This window comes from Streptopelia decaocto (assembly GCF_964273445.1).
Source record: "Streptopelia decaocto genome assembly, chromosome: 7".
Lineage (NCBI taxonomy): Eukaryota > Metazoa > Chordata > Aves > Columbiformes > Columbidae > Streptopelia > Streptopelia decaocto.
In genome coordinates, this window is record NC_138661.1 from 2,579,315 (window position 1) to 2,598,132 (window position 18,818).

An 18,818-nucleotide genomic window follows, 5' to 3' on the forward strand; every position below is an offset into this window, starting at 1 on the left:
GGCCGCTCCCAACGACACCCCGGGTCCCCCTCTCTCCTTTTCCTCAAGAACGTGATGCTTTGGGGAAAACTCGTACCGTCGGCGTGCAGGCGGAGCCCGCGGGTGCCCAGCGCTTGCAGAGCCTTCTGGGGATGGCTGAACGCCGTGTTCAACAAGTAAGGGCCATTAACGGGGTGCACAGGCCATTAGCGGGGTAATCAGGCCGCTAACGGGGTGCACAGGGCGATTAACGAGGTGCACAGCGCCATTAATGGGGTGCACAGGGCCATTAATGGGGTGCACAGGCCATTAGCGGGGTAATCAGGCCGCTAACGGGGTGCACAGGGCGATTAATGGGGTGCACAGGGCCATTAGTGGGGTGCACAGGGCCATTAATGGGGTGCACAGGGCAATTAGCGGGTCCCAGGGATCCACCGTGGGGTCTGTGAAGAGACGACGAAGTCCCAGGAGTGGACAGAATGTATTGTATTGAAACGTAGAAATAAACTTATCAGCAGAGTCAATTATGCTGTTAAGCACATTCGTTATCAGTGCTGGGGATCATCCTCCATCAGTGCTCCAAAGGCTGGGTGCTCTGGCATTGCTTATATTCACATAATTATCACATATGCATTGCAATTTTTGAAATTTTTTACATACATCTATACTAAGAAATAATTGATGTTAGTTATAATTGTTCAGTTTCTTACTTACAATAGAAATATTAATTATTAGTTAAATAGAAACCAAGCACTCTGCTTCTAAACAATGTATCACTCAGTCTTCTGTCTCCCTCTTGCCATGCAGAACAATCTAAAACTTGAAAAATAGCCCCTCGTTTTGCAGGTGGTCAGGAGGCATTTGTCATGTCAGTTGCTTAATGATGGGTACGTCTTGTGTAACTTAATCACAGTGTACATTAATTTAGCAGCTTCTCTTCACTATGATCAGTGCTTTTATTCTCCCCAGATTGCATGCGGGTGCTCAGCGGGGCTTGTTCCTGACTGGTTCTCAGTTACAAGTTGTGCCCTTCCAGAGAGTTGGACTCGACGATCCTTGTGTGTACCTTCCAAACCAGGACATTCTGTGATTCTCTGGTCTTCTTTTGTCTCCCAGCTGCGTTTAAGCCGGTAGCACAACCATTTGCCTTTACTAACTCAGAAAAGCATCTCACCATCCCATTGTTCACAAAGTGATTCAGCCACACGAGGGTTTCACATTCAGTTATAGAAAGATAAAGCCTTTCTTTGTGAACCTTTCTCTGCCTGTAACTTTAGGCAGTAGCTGTTATAGTAGTTTTGCCTTGTGTCTTCTCTGTTAAAGGGTAGTATGGTGTAGGTGGTGGCTGGAATGGTTCTGCCAGGTCGCTGCTTCTGCCTTCAGCGCTGCTCACCAGACTGAGAAATCCTTCAACTGAATTGATCCAGGGCTTTTAACCAATTGCTGAAATGTGTCATTTTGAAATATTGTGATTTTTGATGATCAGGCTTCAGGAATGACATACACATCACAAGCAATGTTCAGTTTTTATATAAGCAAAATATATTTGGGGGACACATTTGCAATTGTTGTAAAGCCTGACTCTGGGTAGAGAAAGGCGTTTTTATCTCTTCTTACAGAATCACAGAATGTCCTGAGTTGGAAGTGACCCACAAGGACCATTGAGTCCAGACATGGAGGAAACAGTCAATTAGAAAGGTTAACACATGCCAAGTCAAGTTGCATTTGTATTCTTTCTTTTTTTTTAACCAAAAGTAACTGCAGTTTAAAAAAACCTTATGCCTGACTGATGGAGAATCAGCACAATCCAAATAATTACACATAAACTACTTCCAGTAAATCGTATTTTTTTCAGACATCATGCACATACCCAAATGATTGTTGTGCGATGGTATTATCGCAAAGCCAATACATCAGTCACGTTCTAGAAAGCGTGTGGATGCTCTTTGTGTCTCGGCAGGGTGGACTATGACCGGATCCGAGCCGTGGGCCCCGACCGGGCGGCCTCGGAGTGGCTGCTGCGCTGCGGAGCCCTTGTGCGCTACCAGGGCTACGAGAAGTGGCAGCAGGACTACAATGGGCTCCCCACGGGGCCCTTGGGGAAGTACAAGATCGAAGCCATTAACGCCACCGAGTCCTGCATCATGTACAGAGGGTTTGACTATTTGGGTAACGTAGTAGACACAGCTGTGTGAAGATTATACATAGCCGTCTTAGTTCTTTCAGTTGCATCAAAATCTGAATAACTATATTGTTTTCTTGTTTCAGGTGTCCTTTAAATAACAAAAACCAAAATGGGGAACAGACCATTTGGGTTTTTTTATTTGCAGGAGACCTTGAATTTCCTTCATTAATACGTTTCTAATTCAGAGCCGTTGTTTATCACTCAGACTTGTAGTTTTTTTGTTACTTGCCCATGTCAAAGCTCTCAGAATCTTACCAAAAGGATACAAACCCTGGGGTTTTCATATATTTGAAGTCCCATAAAGGGACTTTGAAGATTCATTGTGCATTATGGCCCCACTGTATAGAGGAGCACACTGCTCTGTGGTTTTGGAGGCAGTTACTAAATTGGCGAGTGAGAATTTAACAACCAGCATGGCTTGTTCCTGGCATTCTGAAGCAAATACTCGTTTTTGTCTTTGCAGATGGTCTTGAACACGTTACAGAGATCACGCTGCAGAAGTGCATTTACATACAGGACGAGTGTCTGCAGCGCCTCAGCGAGACCAAGAATCTCCAGAAGAGTCTCCTGCAGCTGAAGATCATTTCCTGTGGGAATGTCACAGATAAAGGCGTCATTGCACTGCACAAGCTGGCGTACGTGAGCTGCTGAGCTCTTCTCACTCCCTCTGGTTTTTCTTCCCGTGGTTTTGGGGTTGTGTTGACTGTAGTTTTTGATCACCTTGGTTTCTACTCCTGAGCCCCTCTTGCTGTTCCTTTCCAGGGCAGGTTTTGATGGTGTCCTGTTGCATTTATTGTCCTTCTGCATCTGATGCCACTTCCCATTGCTCGGTTATCTCGTGCTCGCTGTGGCCTGGAAGGTTTTAGGGCAGCACTGTGTTTTCTGGTGCTCAAAGCCATTCAGTGTTACACAGTCATGGACATCTACATATGGGTCATCTGGGGACCTGGATTTCATCCTACAGAATGTTGTTATTATTCAGGACCATCTACATCACTCTCATTATTATTTACCTCTAATTATTATTTACATTAAAGTAACTTTTACTAAATTGCTCTTGAAACTATGAAATACTGTTTAATATGAAGGAAGCTTCATGTGGGGGGTCCAGGATCTCTTTTTGACTCAATTTATGGTGAGCTAAAAACTTTAAGCACCCACTTCAGAAAAAAAAACCTTCCATTAGAACCAGTAACCTTTTAAAATACTCAAAACCACTATGGTAGAATAATCCTTTGTCTAATTGCTGTGTCAACAATTAAGTAGTAGCTGCTGACTTTTCTTTTTAAATATTTACAGGAACCTTGAATATTTGTTTCTGAGTGACCTTCCTGGAATAAGACAAAAAGAAACTACCATGCAGATCCTTCAGCAGGCACTGCCAAACCTGGAGCTGGAGCTGGACTTGGAATAAGCACAACTACACGTAACTGAAATGTATTTGAGTTCTTAGGATTTATCATATGTTGCATAAATTAAGTTGTAGGCACTGCTTTATTTCCAGGTATGGAAATAAGCCCAGATGACCCAAATTACGATTTGAAATAAAAGGTAGACAGGCACACTGTGAGGATATGGATCTGTCCCACAGAAATTGCCGTAGAACAATAGTGGGAAAAGAAAACAGTTTTGCTGTAGCTTTCAAGTAGAAAGAGGATGTTCCTTGCCCAGCAGTAAAACTTTGTGCAGTAAAACACATCCAATAAATTGGAAAAACAAGCTACGTTTCTTTTATTGAAAATCAACACAATATTACATCCTGAGATGACACAAAAGCCCAGAATCATTCCAATACATGTACTTAGGTAGAATTCCTGCCTGCGTCTGGCCAGTGTTATCAATTATACTAATGAATTATTTTTGAAAAAAACAACTTCTATAACACTACAGGCAAGTGACTTTGCTATTGACAGAAACAGCAAATAAACCCGACCTCATGATGCAAGGAAGAAACACGCGGGAGAAGCTCTGAAAAGACTAAAGAAACAATAGGTTTTATGATTAAAATGTTCTCCTCCTGCTAATGGTTCCTGCCGAGCCTGCTGCAAAGTCACTACGAGTACCTTTAATACTTTGTGATATATAAATGCAGGACACAAGACACACGTAGCTTTAAAGTAGTGCTATTTCAGCGGGTTTATAACTACCTGGAGCAGGTTTATAGCTACTATCTGTTCACCGCTCCTCGCGGGACCAGTGTCTTAGTCCCAGTCTAAAGCAGTGTCACTGTTTTGCCACAGTGGGACTTGGATTTATTTGGCAAGGTTGCAGTTTGTCTGCCAAGTCTGCAATACAGGCCATTGACAAACCAGAGCTCTTAAATTCACACTGTAAACACGGGGTCGCAGTGACCCCGAACCAGTATACAATCCTAAACCAGTATACAATCCTAAACCAGTATACAATCTCAAACCAGTATACAATCTGTCCGTCGCTTCCCTCCCATTAGTGACCCAGAGCACGTTGCTTTACAGCCCGTTTTTGTATATATCATAACAGGTATTCACTTAAGTTTTCCACCATGTATCCTCCTTTTATAAAGTTTGAAATGACTCGAACTTTGAACAATAAATAGTTTTTCGTCTGCCATCCAGTTAGATGTTTGGGAAATGGTAGTTTGATTTCCTTGTTTTGGAGCAGTACTTCTTGCTGTCCAAAGCTGGCAGGATGTTACTGCTGGTTAACTGAGGCAGGTGCTGTAACGAAAGGAGAAGGTACACGGTGAGAAAGGTACATGGTGAGAAATGAGGAGCAAGCACGCATTTTACTGTCAAGTGGAATATAAGGTATATAACTATTCCTACTGTAACCCTGGACTTTTCAAACAAAGAGTTATTGATCTGGGGTTCTACAACCAGAACACCTCATTAAAGGTGTTTCTTCCAGTCATCCAGGGCAAGAAAAATATTCCTGTTCTATCCTACATCAGAGAAATGGGAGAGGGGAATCAGTTTAATGGAGGAATTTCTATGCTGCAGCAGTTCTGCACCCTACACCTCCAGCTTCCCTGCGTGTTACCAGCTCAGCCATCGTGGGGAATCTCCGTAATCTGGGATTTGAAAGCACCAAACAGATCCCAGAGAGCTTCAAATCAAACCAGCCACACAAGCCCGTCCAGTTTGTCCAGCTGTCCTGCCGCTCTTAGTCAGGAGACGCATTCCCAGATAAACCCCGTCTTTCACCCCCAGCGACTCAGGGGAGCTGCGATGCAGAATTCAGTTTGTACCCAGTTACTCTTTGGCCAGGAGGTTCATTTTCTCCTGGGGCTAAAATGAAGATGGGTCCAACGCAGGAGCTCTATCTCACATGAGCTGCCAGCACGGGTCCCCCTCCTGGCATCTAAACAAAACCAGCGCCCTCCTTAGGCACACAGCATTAAATATTAATACTACTACAAAATGTTACCCCCGGCACGTGCTTCCGAGTCAGCCTGCCTGGTTTCCGAGCTGCCTTTTCGTGTTCTTTCCCTAGATCTGCCGCCTCCCTAATGCTGTCAAAATAGGGATGCTGCAGCAGCTGCTCACACGTCTGCCTCTCCGCAGGGTCCATCCGAAGGCAGCCCTTAGAAAAGATGAAGTAAAAGGTCATACAAAACGCTCACTGAACAAGTCTGCACGATTCCAGCTACTCGCCACAGCCAACGAGCATTTCCACAGATACAAGCGTTAATCTTTTTTTTTAGTGGATTCTAAGAGTCTGGTTTTACAGAGTCAGCATGAAACTTGCCAAGCAGCTGGTACCGAACAACAAGGCAGTGGAAGAAATCGCAGCTAGAGGGACAGTTACAAGTGTGCGGTGCAGCAAACCATTGAGTCTCAAAAACAGTTAATCCCAGAACTTTCATTTGGAATAGAACTTTCTTGAACATGGAAATCTGCTACGGCACTGGCTGGGCTGTTCCAGCGTTCAGCGTAGAGAATACTGTCCACAGCTGCACCTTCTTTTTATTGTCTCTATCCGCAGTCTCCATTCACTGCATCTTAATGAGGGAATAACATGTTTTCCACCTCCGTGAGTGGATTAGAGAGGAGTGGATGAAAAGGCCTCTCTAAATCCCCTCCAGCTCTAATTTTCAATCAACCTCTGAGAATTCAGTAGCCAACCAAACCATTTACCAGCTGGATAAACAAACCAGACTGCGTTTGCTCAGCCTCGGCGCACAACCCCTCCACCAGCTGCCTTTTTCTTACCTTCATGAGAGCTAAAGCAGAGTATGAAATATTGGGGAATTTCATTTCTAACGGCTCCTGGAGGGAAAAAACAAAAGTGAGCGTACTCCTATTAGCAAGCTTGTCATTCACCAACTACAGAGACCCAGCTTTCCCCAGCGTGAGCTGTACATCACCAAACGCATCTGTCACTTAGGGACCTGCCTGGCATTCCTGAGGATGGGAGGAGCAGAGATGAAGCAATTGTTTGCCTGCTTTTACCCAGGGTGTTAGTTGAAATGTCACGAGAGGGGTTCAGCCACCTCCAGATAATATTCTAGTGTACACTGACAGAGGGCAAAGCTTTTGGATAGGGAAAAAATGCTGTGCAGCAAAGGACTGGTTGAGCTGAGGGAGCGAGGCTTTTCCAGCCGTGCTTCCAGAGCAGCCAGCACATGTGTGCTGGGTAGGAAGAAGCAGGAACATTTCTCTGGCCAAGCCCCGCATCTCCTCAGCACGGCAGACAGATCGCTGCTGAGCGCATCCGGAGGGAGCTCTTACCATGCTCTCTGGGTCCGGAATCCTTACCCCGCTGAAGAACTGGTTGGTGCTGAACACTTGCTGGTGTCTGGGAATAAGATCCCCTTTGACCAAGAATGAAAAAAACCAAAGTCAAATTAATTTGCTGCTTCTACAATGCCTGCACTGAACAAGCTTATCCTCTAACAAGGCTGAGAACATCTAAACAGATGGAGTACCATCAACTGAGACAACAAAATGTGCTTTTGTGAAAACTAGCGTCCATCTAGGACACCAGCGCATCTTCTGGGCTCTGGGCTTCTCCGCTGTGCAGCAGAGCAGCTTCTATGAACTGTGGCCACTATAGCTGGAGGCTTTGAAAAATACATATTTCTATTTATCTCCCCATGCTAAACACCTAGATCTGCATTATTTGGGTAACTGCGAATTTGCATTTGCACAAGCAAAAGGATCCCTCAGGAGAACTGAGGGAAGGAGGTGGGACGAGGCACTAAGCTGCAGGAACACGGCTGCTCTGTGCCAGAGCTAGAGGGTGCTGTGCAAACACCTACCGGGAGCCGAACCCAACTCCAGCCATGCACAGCACCCAGGGATCCTGCCCAAAGCCCTCGGCAAGATCAGATCAGCAGCTCCGATCACCCGGAGCTCTGCCGAGCAACTGGCAGGAGCCGCTGTTTGCTTTGGCCGCGCTCAGAGCGTGGGCAGCTCTGCTGGCGAGCGCTGTTGGAGCGCGGCGAGCATTGAGCTCCTCGCCACGCTCACGCCGTGGTTCTGCATTTTCAAAGGAAAAGGATTCCCGAGAGGCGGCGTGTCTGCATAAACAGCCGTGTCTCCTCCGACTGCTGGAATAACACAAGCGTTCCAGCTCCATCATGATTTAACTCAGACTAGGGGAGATTCTTTTTTGTAGGATGTTGTACAGAAAAGAGCTGAAATGCAGCACCAAAAGCAACATGCGGTAGTTTTTCCCCAATGCAGCTTCGTGGCCCTTTTTTGAAGCTTAGAGCACCTCAGAGCAAGCAAAATGTTAAAATCAAATCCGTAATGAGCTGGTACAGCAGCCAAATCAACACAATTACACAGCTGCGACCAGGAGCTCTTCTCTGTACATTCTGCTGCTCAGTTCATCACCTGGATCAAAAGGGAATTTCTTCTGGCTGGAACCCCATCATTAAAGATAAATTATAACTTACCTAACACTATTCTAGAGAATGAAGCAATCAATGTTTAACTATATTTCAAGCTAATGAACTTCTCTGTTTAAAACCATTAGTCACCTTTATAGTTTCATAAACTGCTGAGTAAAAATTACAATTCTCAGTTCATGGGAAATGTCAATTAAAAATGAGAGTTTGTTCCTTTCCACTCAAGAAATCAGATGGTACACACCAGCATCAAATCGAGTCAATGAGGCTGCGTTAAGCGTTACATGGATAAGGGCTCTTTTATTTAATCTCTGTTCCAAATCCAGGTTGGCTTCCCAGAGGCCACCCCAGCTGAAAAGACTGAACAAGATGTGCATGTGTAAGTCATGCCAGGAAAACCCAGCTGCCTTTCAGGGACAGTAACACCTCAAATACAGCCAGGACCTGCTAAAGGGAGAGATCGAGGTCCATTGGGTGCATTTGCCTCCTGGCTAATCCCAATTCCCACCACAGAGGAAACTCCTCCTGTGCAAGTTCTAGCCCTGCCACAGGCATCGGGAAGAATCACAGAATTCCAGCTTGGAAGGGACCTCAAGGATCAGCTGGTCCAACCTTTCTTGGCAAAACACAGTCTGCCCAGCTGCATCTTAAAAGAATCCACCACTTCCCTGGGGAGATGATTCCAATGGCTGGTTCTCATAATGAGAGGATGAGAGGAAATGGCCTCACGTTGCACCAGGGGAGGTTGAGGTTGGATCTGGGGAACAATTTCTTCCCCAAAGGGCTGTGGGGCATTGGAACAGGCTGCCCAGGGCAGTGCTGGAGTCACCATCCCTGGAGGGTTGGACAGACGGACATGAGGTTCTCAGGACATGGGGCAGGGACAGGGGTGGGTTATGGTTGGACTGGATGGTCTTGAGGGTCTTTTCCAACCTAAATGATTCTGTGAAAAATTTCCCTCTTGTGTCCAACTGGAATCGCCCCAGGAGTAACTTGTACCCATTACCCCTCATCTTTTCCATGTGACTATTTGTAAAAAGGGAATCTCCATCTTCTTGGTAGCCACCCTTTAAATACTGGAACATGGTGATGAGGTCTCCCCTAAGCCTTATGAATGCTGAACAAGCTCAACTCTCTCAGCCTTTCCTCCTATGGCAGTGTCCCAGTCCCCACATCATTGGGGCCTGGCTCTGAACCCTCTCCGCATCTTTTTTTTGTACAGCCGGGACCAAAACACAGTACCCCAGGCGTGGCCTGGAAACGCTGCATCTGGGACCGGTGCAGAGGGGACACTCACCCAGGGTTCTCCGGATGAGGTAGAGCTGGTCCACGTCAGACTTGCCCGGCCACAGGGGAACCCCGGACAGCAGCTCCGCAAACACGCAGCCGATGGCCCACACGTCCACGGGGGGGCCGTACTGCGTGTCTCCCACCAGCAGCTCCGGAGAGCGGTACCATCTGGTAGCCACGTAGTCTGTGTAATAATCACTCGGCCCGGCTAGGTCAGGGTCGGGAAGGAGAGAAACAAACAGGAATGTGGGGTCAGAACGATGCAGACGAGCCACCGTCAGCTGTTCCACATATCAGGGCACCTCCTGGGCAGCAATAGCTACAGGAACAGGATGAGTCACTGCCCACTAGCAGAACCCGACTTTGAAAACACTTGGTAAAAATCAAGACCATATTTTTCTCAAATTGAAAATATGCAGAGCTCCACAGCAGGACCCTGCATCAGCCAGTGGTCAGTTCTCAGAGCCCACGTGATTTGTCTGAACAAGAGCTAAAAAAACCCCAAATTACAGGCTTTATGACAATGGAAAATGTGAAGCTGTTGATTGCAGAGGCAGCGCCTTCTGCCAGAGGGGCCTCTCCTGCCAGGGAGCTCCAGCTGCGGCTCCAGCGTTGAGCATCTCCAGCTGGGCAGCTCGGAGACGCCTGAGGCCTCGTGCCATTTACCAGTGCCATCTCCCATCGCCGGTTCAGCGGTTCAGCACGGAGCTCAGGAGTTTGTTTCCAGAGGCACTTGGCACCGCGCTGTCTGGGCTCGCTCCCTTGCAGCTGGTTTGGGGATCTCTACCCAGCCTTCGGCAGAGATTCTCTGTGGAAACACACCAGCCTTCACACAGGATGATTTACATGTGCATCAAAGATGAGTGAGTCTTTACTGGTGTTTGGAAGCCTGATCCTACACTTCATGTGAGCTTTAGTGTGTTAACAATTCGTGTAAGTAGCAAGTCGGCACTCACTCAGTATGCGAGCAAATCCGAAGTCACAAAGTTTGATGACTGAGTGCTTGGTTATCAGGATGTTTTCTGGCTTCACATCTCGGTGGATGCACTGGACACAGGAAAAAAAAGAAAACAACAAGGTTAGCGGCAAGTATTTAACCTGGCACTTAACGCAAGTCACTCGGTGCAGGTATGCGTAACACCCTCCTAACACAGGCTGAGCTCTGTGAATATGTGGGGAGATCCTAACGAGAGGTGATTTTGTGCGCAAATGATTACGGGGTTGGGGTAAGGAGAGGATGACGGAGCTGGGACCATCACTCAGCCTGGAGAAGGCTCAGGGGGATCTCATCAATGTGTATGGGAAGGAGTAAAGTCAGGAACACCTGATGGGAAGCAGTAAAGACGACTGAGCCAGGCTCTCCTCACTTGTCCAGTGAAAGGACAAGAGGCAATGGGCACAAATGAACACACAGGAAATTCCATTTAAACATGAGGTTTTTTTCTTTTTACTGTCAGGGTGGCCAAACACCCAAACAGGTTGCCCAGGGGGTTTATGGAACCTCTGTCCTTGGATATATTCAAACCCGACTAGAGGAGTTTCTGAGCAGCCTGCTCTAGCTGACCCAGCTTGAGCGGGAGTGCTGGGCCAGATGATCTCCAGAGGTCCAGTCCAACAGCAGCGATTCTGCGGTTCTTGAGAAGTCACCTTGCCTGGCTGTTCACAACAGCCAAATTTGGGGCTGGGAAAGAGCTTCTGCTGGTCAAACTAACAGAGAGCTTCATTTCTTCTGTGTATGTGTGACAGGGGTGCTCTACTGAAATCACCAGGGTCTGGCTCACGTTGTTCCTCCCCTACCATCACCTCAGCACAGACATCACAGACTCTTCCCGGCTAAGCCGGTGCTAAATTATTCTCTTGTCTCCTCCTGAGGACTGAAATGCTGCTTGTTAAACCAGCGTCATGGAGCTCCATAAAGGGCAGCCGCATAAAACCTCATTACCTGGGATCTACAGCAGGTCAGACTGCACCATCTCATTGTTCCCTCTGCTTTAAAACTCCATTAAATCTTTCAGACTGAGTGGGGGAACAGAAAAAAACAAGGAAAACCAACAAACCCTGGAAGCAGGACGGAGCTATGACCAAGTTCCTGTGGCTCGGCTGGACATAATTCTCCCAGCAAAGACAAAACAGCCATTCCTGTGACCTCCTGCCTGACTCTTCAATTTCAAATATTGGCAGATAAACAAACCCAAAGACAATTACAGCTAAGTTTGCCTAAAGAACTCCTCCAAAAGGCTCCTTTCCTTCCCTGCTTCTACTTCTACGGAATATTTGCTATGCACGTTTCCCTCCAGAGAGCAGAGGAGGGGCTGTAAAACCGGTTTACTGTATCTCATTTTTGAAACTTTTTAACAGGTAACAGGGTTCAATGCCTCTGACTATCACCAGCAGGACACTTTGGGAAACCAGAAGCGGTTTGCTCAGGTCTCAGTCGATCAGACGTTAAGCCACTTTTCTAAACGTCAGTTCTAACGCGTGGCACAGGGAACGTACCAGGATATATTCCTGTTCAGCCTGGAAGGGCTTGTCTAAGGTGATCAGAGCAAATCGCCCCTTGACAGCAAACCCAAGGGACCTGTGTGACAGTAAATGTAGCTGTTGTGGATATACACTAATATTTCAGATAGATGTTTCCTGTTGAAATGGGAAACTTCATCTGACTTCATCCCATGAAAGCTCTGTAACCAGGAAAAAACTCCTCCTCCTCCGAAGCCGCATTACAGCGATCGTTAGTGCTGTCCAGGGGACTTACATTGTGTTTATGGCAGAAGCTCACAGCCTGGAGGGTCTGCCACATTATGCTCTTCACCAGATGCTCCGGCACCCTGTTTTAAAAAAGCACATTTATATTTTGGTCATTAAAACCAACTTTGCTATCACAGAGAAAAGGAAGAGGAGGCCTTTGAGTGACAACATTGCACAGGGACCTCTGAGCAAAACCGTTGGGGACCAAAGAGAAAAACATGAGGTGCATTTTCTTGTTATAAATAGATTACAAGAAATACATAATAACTCTCACTCATGTCATTGATTGGCCAGAGAGGGACAGGGAAGGATGTTCCTACAAGAGTATAAAGCTCTACTGTGGTTTGCATCTCCTCTCCTTCCCTCCAATGAACGGCAAACGCTTCAGAGAGAGAAACCCCCTGTTAAAGATCCAACCTCCTCTCTTTCAGTTACTGTGCAACAATTCTTAAACTTCCTTGGCTGTTTGCAATGGTCTTCAACAACCCCAGGAAAGGCAGAGGTGACAGTCTTGGCACTTTCAAGCTCAAATACAACCTTTTTTCATGTGTTTAATACTGAAAAGCTGCTGATTCATCACAAAGAAAAAAAAATAACAACAAAACCTAAAGTAAACCAATATGAACAATACGCAGGAAGCCCGGCCTTTCCTTTAAGGCACCTTCTGCCGTCAGCGCCAAAGGTTTTGTGCATTTTGACACTGTGGTTGCAATGCTAGAGTTTCCTTGCAGAAACATCCTAGAATGCGAGTGCTGCGCTGCCAGCCCAAGGGGATGAAGTTGGCCAAATGAGCTGGAAACACGGTGCAAAGAGGCGTGTGCCCAAAAGCCTTGACCATCTGCCTTCACCAAGATCAAAAATATGCAACCAGGCGTCACGCATTTGTTCACACTGGAGTTGTTTTCATGAATAGAAAGCAAATGTGAGGTGTTTTCTTCAAAGAGGGTTATCCGTCCTGTCTTCGGAGTCCAGGTGAGTGGGTTCAAACTGGGGTGAGAGCGGCTCACCGGGCACAAAGCCACCGGCTGTCAGCGCTCGGTTCTCCTTCCAGAGCTCCACAACAGCGAGAAACAGAATAACAGGCGCTTGTTTACTCAACGCCCATTAGTCTCCTGCAGGCAATTCATTTACCTCCAGGCCTGGAAAATGATTTATGAACTTCTGCTTAGCATTTCCACAGCACCGAGCCACTGCGAAGAGTTAGGGACAATGTGTTTAGTGGGAGTGTCATTTGGAATGTGGCAAAGGAACAAGTCCTGTCCTGGAGAATGTTCTTTCTGCCCGTGCAGCTCACACTTTGTGCAAGCGCCTGTTTAAAGAGCAGGTATCTGACCCTCTGGTTTCACAGAATCACAGAACAGTGATGGTTTTGGTTTGGTTGTGGAGTCTCCTTCTCTGGACGCGACCCTGTGCATGTTTGCGGAGCTGCTGTCCGGGGTTCCCCTGTGGCCGGGCAAGTCTGACGTGGACCAGCTCTACCTCATCCGGAGAACCCTGGGTGAGTGTCCCCTCTGCACCGGTCCCAGATGCAGCGTTTCCAGGCCACGCCTGGGGTACTGTGTTCAGTTTTGGTCCCAGCTGTACAAAAAAAAGATGCGGAGAGGGTCCAGAGCAGGACCCCAATGATGTGGGGACTGGGAAGCCGCCATAGGAGGAAAGGCTGAGAGAGCTGGGCTTGTTCAGCGTTCAGAAGGCTTAGGGGAGACCTCATCACCACATTCCAGTATTTAAAGGGTGGCTACCAAGAAGATGGAGATTCCCTTTTTACAAATAGTCACTTGGAAAAGACGAGGGGTAATGGGTACAAGTTACTCCTGGGGCGATTCCAGTTGGACACAAGAGGGAAATTTTTCACAGAATCATTTAGGTTGGAAAAGACCCTCAAGACCATCCAGTCCAACCATAACCCACCCCTGGCACTGCCCCATGTCCTGAGAACCTCATGTCCGTCTGTCCAGCCCTCCAGGGATGGTGACTCCAGCACTGCCCTGGGCAGCCTGTTCCAGTGCCCCACAGCCCTTTGGGGAAGAATTTTTTCCTAATATCCAACCAGCAAGACAGCAGATGCTCCCAGGCTGCTTGTACCAGCCAAAGTTCATCCAAACGCTCAGGCTGGCCGCCCTGGTCTCCCCGGTGAGCGGTACCGTGCGGGAACACACGCAGGCTCGCACACAATTCTTGTGAATGTCATCACTAAACCCCAGTAACACGGCACGTCCTGCGCCCCGGGCTGACAAATCTCTCCTGTAATTGATGAAATTCCTCTGAAAACCCTGCAGAGCAGCAACGACACAGACACCCCCCCGACTGCTTTGCCCAAAGCTCCCAGCGAGACACAGGCCACTCACCCCCGGGGGTGCTTGTCCAGCTCGTGGAGAACCGTGTGGTCGCAGTATTCGAAAACCAGGTGCAGCCGCCGCTTCCTCCTGAACACATCCAGCAGGTTCACCAGGTTGGGGTGTTTCAGTTGCTGCAACACACGGCGGATGGACTGGTTAGTTAGTGCACAGGCAGTGGGGTAAAGGCGGGGGGGACACGGTGTTTTTGCTCACACGGGTCTCAATTCTTCAAGCCAAAACCTTTCACACAAGCACAACACATCGTGAAGAAGCCGCTCAGCTACAGCCCAGCCTGTGGTGTTGTTATTTCGGGAACCACCCATGGGCAACAAGTCAGTTTGGCTTCAGCGAGTGCCTCTTAGAAAAGATGCTCACAGATAAAGGATCCGTCACGGTGCCCACGGCTATTCCACCTCTCATCGGAACCATCCGGCCTTTGACGGCACCACCACGAGCAGCAGCTCCCCCTGGGAAACCACGCACGGTAAGAGCCCGGAGCTTTGCATTGATGTTTTTCTCTCATCTTCTTTGCAACGTGAGAGCTAAAACCTGCGTCAGGCTCCACGCAAAGGCCGGGCAAACAACACCCTTCTGGAAACAGCAGCCACGGGAGGGTTTACACACAGACTCGCTCTGTTTTCATGTATTTCCAGCCTTTCCTATGGAATTGGGATCACACGGGGTGTTTCGAGACTGCACAAAGCCCCGCTCTGCCACCCACCTCCCATCAAAAGCCCTTTGTCTACAAAGCTATTTGCCGTGCAGAATAATAATTCATCAGGCCCTACATCTCTCACTGACGAAACACAATCTCACTGCATCCTTGACAAACACTCAGTTGTTGCCTAAGCCAGGAAATACCTCAACAAACAAACAAACAAGCTGTTACTATTTACAGAGGAAAAGCTGAAAAGATGGTCAAGCAGGTCTGCACTTGTTAAAACCAACATTGTCCCGACAGCTCCTGCCACAGGGACCTGCGGTGGCGTCGCCTTCGGACCCTTAGGGATGGTGCATTTACCATCTGTATCGCAACTGACTTCTGCAGTGATTATTTGCCTCTTGAGGTCTTTAATATAATTTAAATCGTAATGCTTTTCCTGCATGGTTTGCTAAAATGATACAGCTACATGTCATCTGTTTGCTTCAGATAGGAGAAAAACTTGGCTGCCTCTCCCCAAAATCTAACTGAAAAAGAAATATTCATTTTTCCTAGATTATGGCTCTTTTAGAGTGGCATCCAGGCTTATTTTGCCTCCTTTTGCAGCAGGTAGAGAATCAGGCCTGTGTATTCCTTTGACAGTAACATTTACACCACTTATTTATATATAAATGCTCAATAAAATACAGGCTGATGGCACAAAGGAGATCTGAGGAAAGGAAACAGCAGTAATACCACAGCTTGCTGCCATTTTGCACTTAATCGCAAATCTGAAAGCGCCTTGTTTCCCAGCAAGCAAATAAGGTAATTCCACGGAAGGAACACTGAGCACAGTATCGGTGACAGCTACACAAACAACGTCACACAGAAATCAGAGACCAAGGGACTACGAATTTGGGGAATGAAGCATTAAACACAATGGAACATCTTCCTCTGTGGATTTCTGTGGGGTTTTGTTGGCTCCAAAATCCTAAAGCACTGACTGTCTACACGAGTGCGTTGTACCCAGTCTGAACGGCAGGATCCTTGTAAAAACAAGTCCATTTGAAGTATTTATTTTAAAATTCATATATAGCCAACACGCTGTTAATGTGGTTCTTTAATCAGCTCAGTGTGTAAAGCCAAGGCTCTTCTGCATGGAAAAGAGAAAGATGAAGATGGGGAGATGATGGAGGTGTATAAAACCATGAGCCCCCTGGAGAGAGTTAAAAGGGAGCGACTCTCCCCACAGCCCAGCTGGGGCACCGTATCAGTCATCCAGCAACAAGTTTATAACAAACAAAAGGAAAGGTTTTTTCACACAATGCGTTCCTCAAGCTGCGGCACTCGCTGCCTCAGGATACTATGGAGACCGAATGAACACACCAGCTCCAAAAGAGACAGGACAAACTCCCAACAGTTCATGCAAAGCAAGAAGCGATGGGTACAACCGGCTCCAGAAACGGGGTGTGGGACAGAAAACCTCACCCCGTCCTCTCCCCGTTTCTCCCGGGTTTCTCCTCATCACTAGGAGCACGTTTTGCTGACGTGTTTTACACCAGCTCAACGGTCCCATCTCCGGGGAGTCTCCTGGACACACAGGGGCTGCTGCCCCACACCGAGGGACACGGCGGTGCCAGGACGTCGCTGGGTCCGTGGGGACAGCGGTTGGATCGGTCCCTGTCTGAGGGGCTCAGTGGTGACTTTGTTCATGCTCCTCCACTCGCCCTTTGCAGGGTCTTGCTTCCCACTGGCACCAATTCTTCTCGATGCGTGATGGTGGTGGAGGATCATCCCTGTCCCTGGGCACGTCTGTCCCTGGTCAGACGGCTCAGACTTTCACTGGCACTGGATCCTGAGAAGCTGACTCGGGCACTTCACCTGCCCCTTCAGCACTCACAGAATCCCAGAGTGTCAGGGGTTGAAGGGCCCTGGAAAGCTCATCCAGTGCAATCCCCCCATGGAGCAGGAACACCCAGATGAGGTTACACAGGAAGGTGTCCAGGTGGGTTGCAATGTCTGCACAGAAGGAGACTCCACAACCCCCCTGGGCAGCCTGGGCCAGGCTCTGACACCCTCACCAGGAACAAGTTTCTTCTCATATTCAAGTGGAATCTCCTGTGTTCCAGTTTGCACCCATTACCCTTTGTCCTATCACTGATTGTCACCCAGAAGAGCCTGGATCCATCCTCCTGACACTCCCCCTTTCCATATTGATCCCCATGAATGAGTCCCCCCTCAGTCTCCTCTTGTCCAGCTCCAGAGCCCCAGCTCCCTCAGCCTTTCCTCACACATTCCTCTTCCTTCAGCATCTTGGTGGCTGCGCTGGACTCCCCTTCCCCGCTCCCTCACCCATCTTCTCTCTTCCCGCCTCACGACGCCCGGTCTCCTCAGGGCTGCCCTCACGCTCCGTCGCCTCCATTCTTCCCGCAGGGCTCCCCGGGCCCCGCGGCCGCGGTGCCGGGCTGGCAATGGCCGGGCTGGCAGTGGCCGGGCTGCAGTGGCCGGGCTGGCAATGGCCGGGCTGGCAGTGGCCGGGCTGCAGTGGCCGGGCTGGCAGTGGCCGGGCTGCAGTGGCCGGGCTGGCAATGGCCGGGCTGCAGTGGCCGGGCTGGCAGTGGCCGGGCACAGCCCGCAGTCGCCGCGCAGGGGATTCGGGGGTTCGCGGCGGAGCCCTCCCCGCTCCCCGCTCCCCGCGGTGCCCGCCCGCCCGCCGCCCACCTTGAGCATGCGGATCTCCCGCAGGGCGATCTTCCTGATCACCGGGTCCTCCTCGGACTCCAGGAACTTCTTAATGGCCACCAGCTGGCCGGTGTCCTTGTTGCGGCACTTGAACACGACGCCGTACGAGCCCTCGCCGACCTTGCCCAGCTTCTCGTACCGCTCCATAGCCCCGGCGGGGCCCCCCCGGCCCTGCTCCCGGGGCTCGGAGCTCCGCACCCGCCCGCACCCGGCCCGCTCCGCTCCGCCCTGCGCCGCCTCCGCGCAGCTCCCGGGGGCCGGGGCGGGCCCGGGGGGGTCGGTCTCGGTCTCTCCCGGGGCCGGGGCGGGCCCGGGGGCGTCGGTCTCGGTCTCTCCCGGGGGCCGGGGCGGGCCCGGGGGCGTCGGTCTCGGTCTCTCCCGGGGCGGGCCCGCGTTGTATCCCAGAATCCCAGAATGTCAGGGGTTGGAAGGGCCCTGGAAAGCTCATCCAGTGCAATCCCCCCATGGAGCAGGAACACCCAGATGAGGTTACACAGGAAGGTGTCCAGGCGGGTTGGAATGTCTGCACAGGAGACTCCACAACCCGCCTGGGCAGCCTCATCTCATACCGTTCACAGCCTTAATTACAGAAAAAAGGTACCAGTCTGGCTTACTCTTCGATATCATAATAATCATAATAATCTAGATAACATATGAGTACAACAAGTTCATCTGTTTCACTCAGGAACAATTTTGCATGGCAAAATATAGAGCAAACAACAACGAGGAAATTGCGAAGGAGTTGTGTAAAGAGGAGAGTGGGATGGATCTGCCCAAAGGGCAGAGGGAGGGGAAATGAGAAACTTGCCCATAGATGAAATTTAGAGCTATGTATCACTGCAAAGTGGGCACTAATTTGTCACCTCTTTTCCCATACATTAGCTAGACAAGGAATCCAAATTATGTATCAGCACAAAACCCAGCAATATAAGCTACTTCACCAAATTAAAGTTTATTCACAACCCCGAGATCTTTCTGTTTTCAATAAACTAAGGAATGGAGTAATTGCCTCTCGCGGGGCCGGCCGCGGCAAAGCGGGTTTCGGGGGAGCCCTGAGCGGGG

The 18,818-nt window shown here is 49.0% G+C and overlaps 2 protein-coding genes across 2 annotated transcripts; one reads left to right on the forward strand and one right to left on the reverse strand.

The window, feature by feature from the left end:
• Positions 1-21: 21 nt before the first annotated feature.
• Positions 22-4,757, forward strand: DMAC2L (distal membrane arm assembly component 2 like). The gene is made up of 4 exons (XM_082059073.1): positions 22-155; positions 1,940-2,148; positions 2,628-2,799; positions 3,464-4,757. The coding sequence occupies exons 1-4, from the start codon at positions 55-57 to the stop codon at positions 3,576-3,578; spliced, it is 597 nt and encodes a 198-aa protein (XP_081915199.1). The 5' UTR covers positions 22-54; the 3' UTR covers positions 3,579-4,757.
• CDKL1 (cyclin dependent kinase like 1) lies at positions 3,868-18,099 on the reverse strand. Its single transcript, XM_082059070.1, has 9 exons — positions 17,736-18,099; positions 14,384-14,505; positions 12,043-12,115; positions 10,244-10,334; positions 9,295-9,495; positions 6,874-6,956; positions 6,355-6,411; positions 5,570-5,725; positions 3,868-4,860 (listed from the first exon to the last, which is right to left on the reverse strand). The coding sequence occupies exons 1-9, from the start codon at positions 17,901-17,903 to the stop codon at positions 4,759-4,761; spliced, it is 1,053 nt and encodes a 350-aa protein (XP_081915196.1). The 5' UTR covers positions 17,904-18,099; the 3' UTR covers positions 3,868-4,758.
• Positions 18,100-18,818: the final 719 nt, after the last annotated feature.

Bases quoted from the DNA above. Each gene is read 5' to 3' on its own strand.
- DMAC2L (XM_082059073.1), top strand. From the start codon at position 55: ATGCTTTGGGGAAAACTCGTACCGTCGGCGTGCAGGCGGAGCCCGCGG. The intron at 156-1,939 runs GTAAGGGCCATT...GTGTCTCGGCAG, and splicing joins CTGAACGCCGTGTTCAACAA to GGTGGACTATGACCGGATCC. The intron at 2,800-3,463 runs GTACGTGAGCTG...AAATATTTACAG, and splicing joins ATTGCACTGCACAAGCTGGC to GAACCTTGAATATTTGTTTC.
- CDKL1 (XM_082059070.1), bottom strand. From the start codon at position 17,903: ATGGAGCGGTACGAGAAGCTGGGCAAGGTCGGCGAGGGCTCGTACGGC. The intron at 12,116-14,383 runs GTGAGTGGCCTG...TTTTTAAAACAG, and splicing joins CTGGACAAGCACCCCCGGGG to GGTGCCGGAGCATCTGGTGA. The intron at 10,335-12,042 runs GTAAGTCCCCTG...TCCTGTGTCCAG, and splicing joins GCTTCTGCCATAAACACAAT to TGCATCCACCGAGATGTGAA.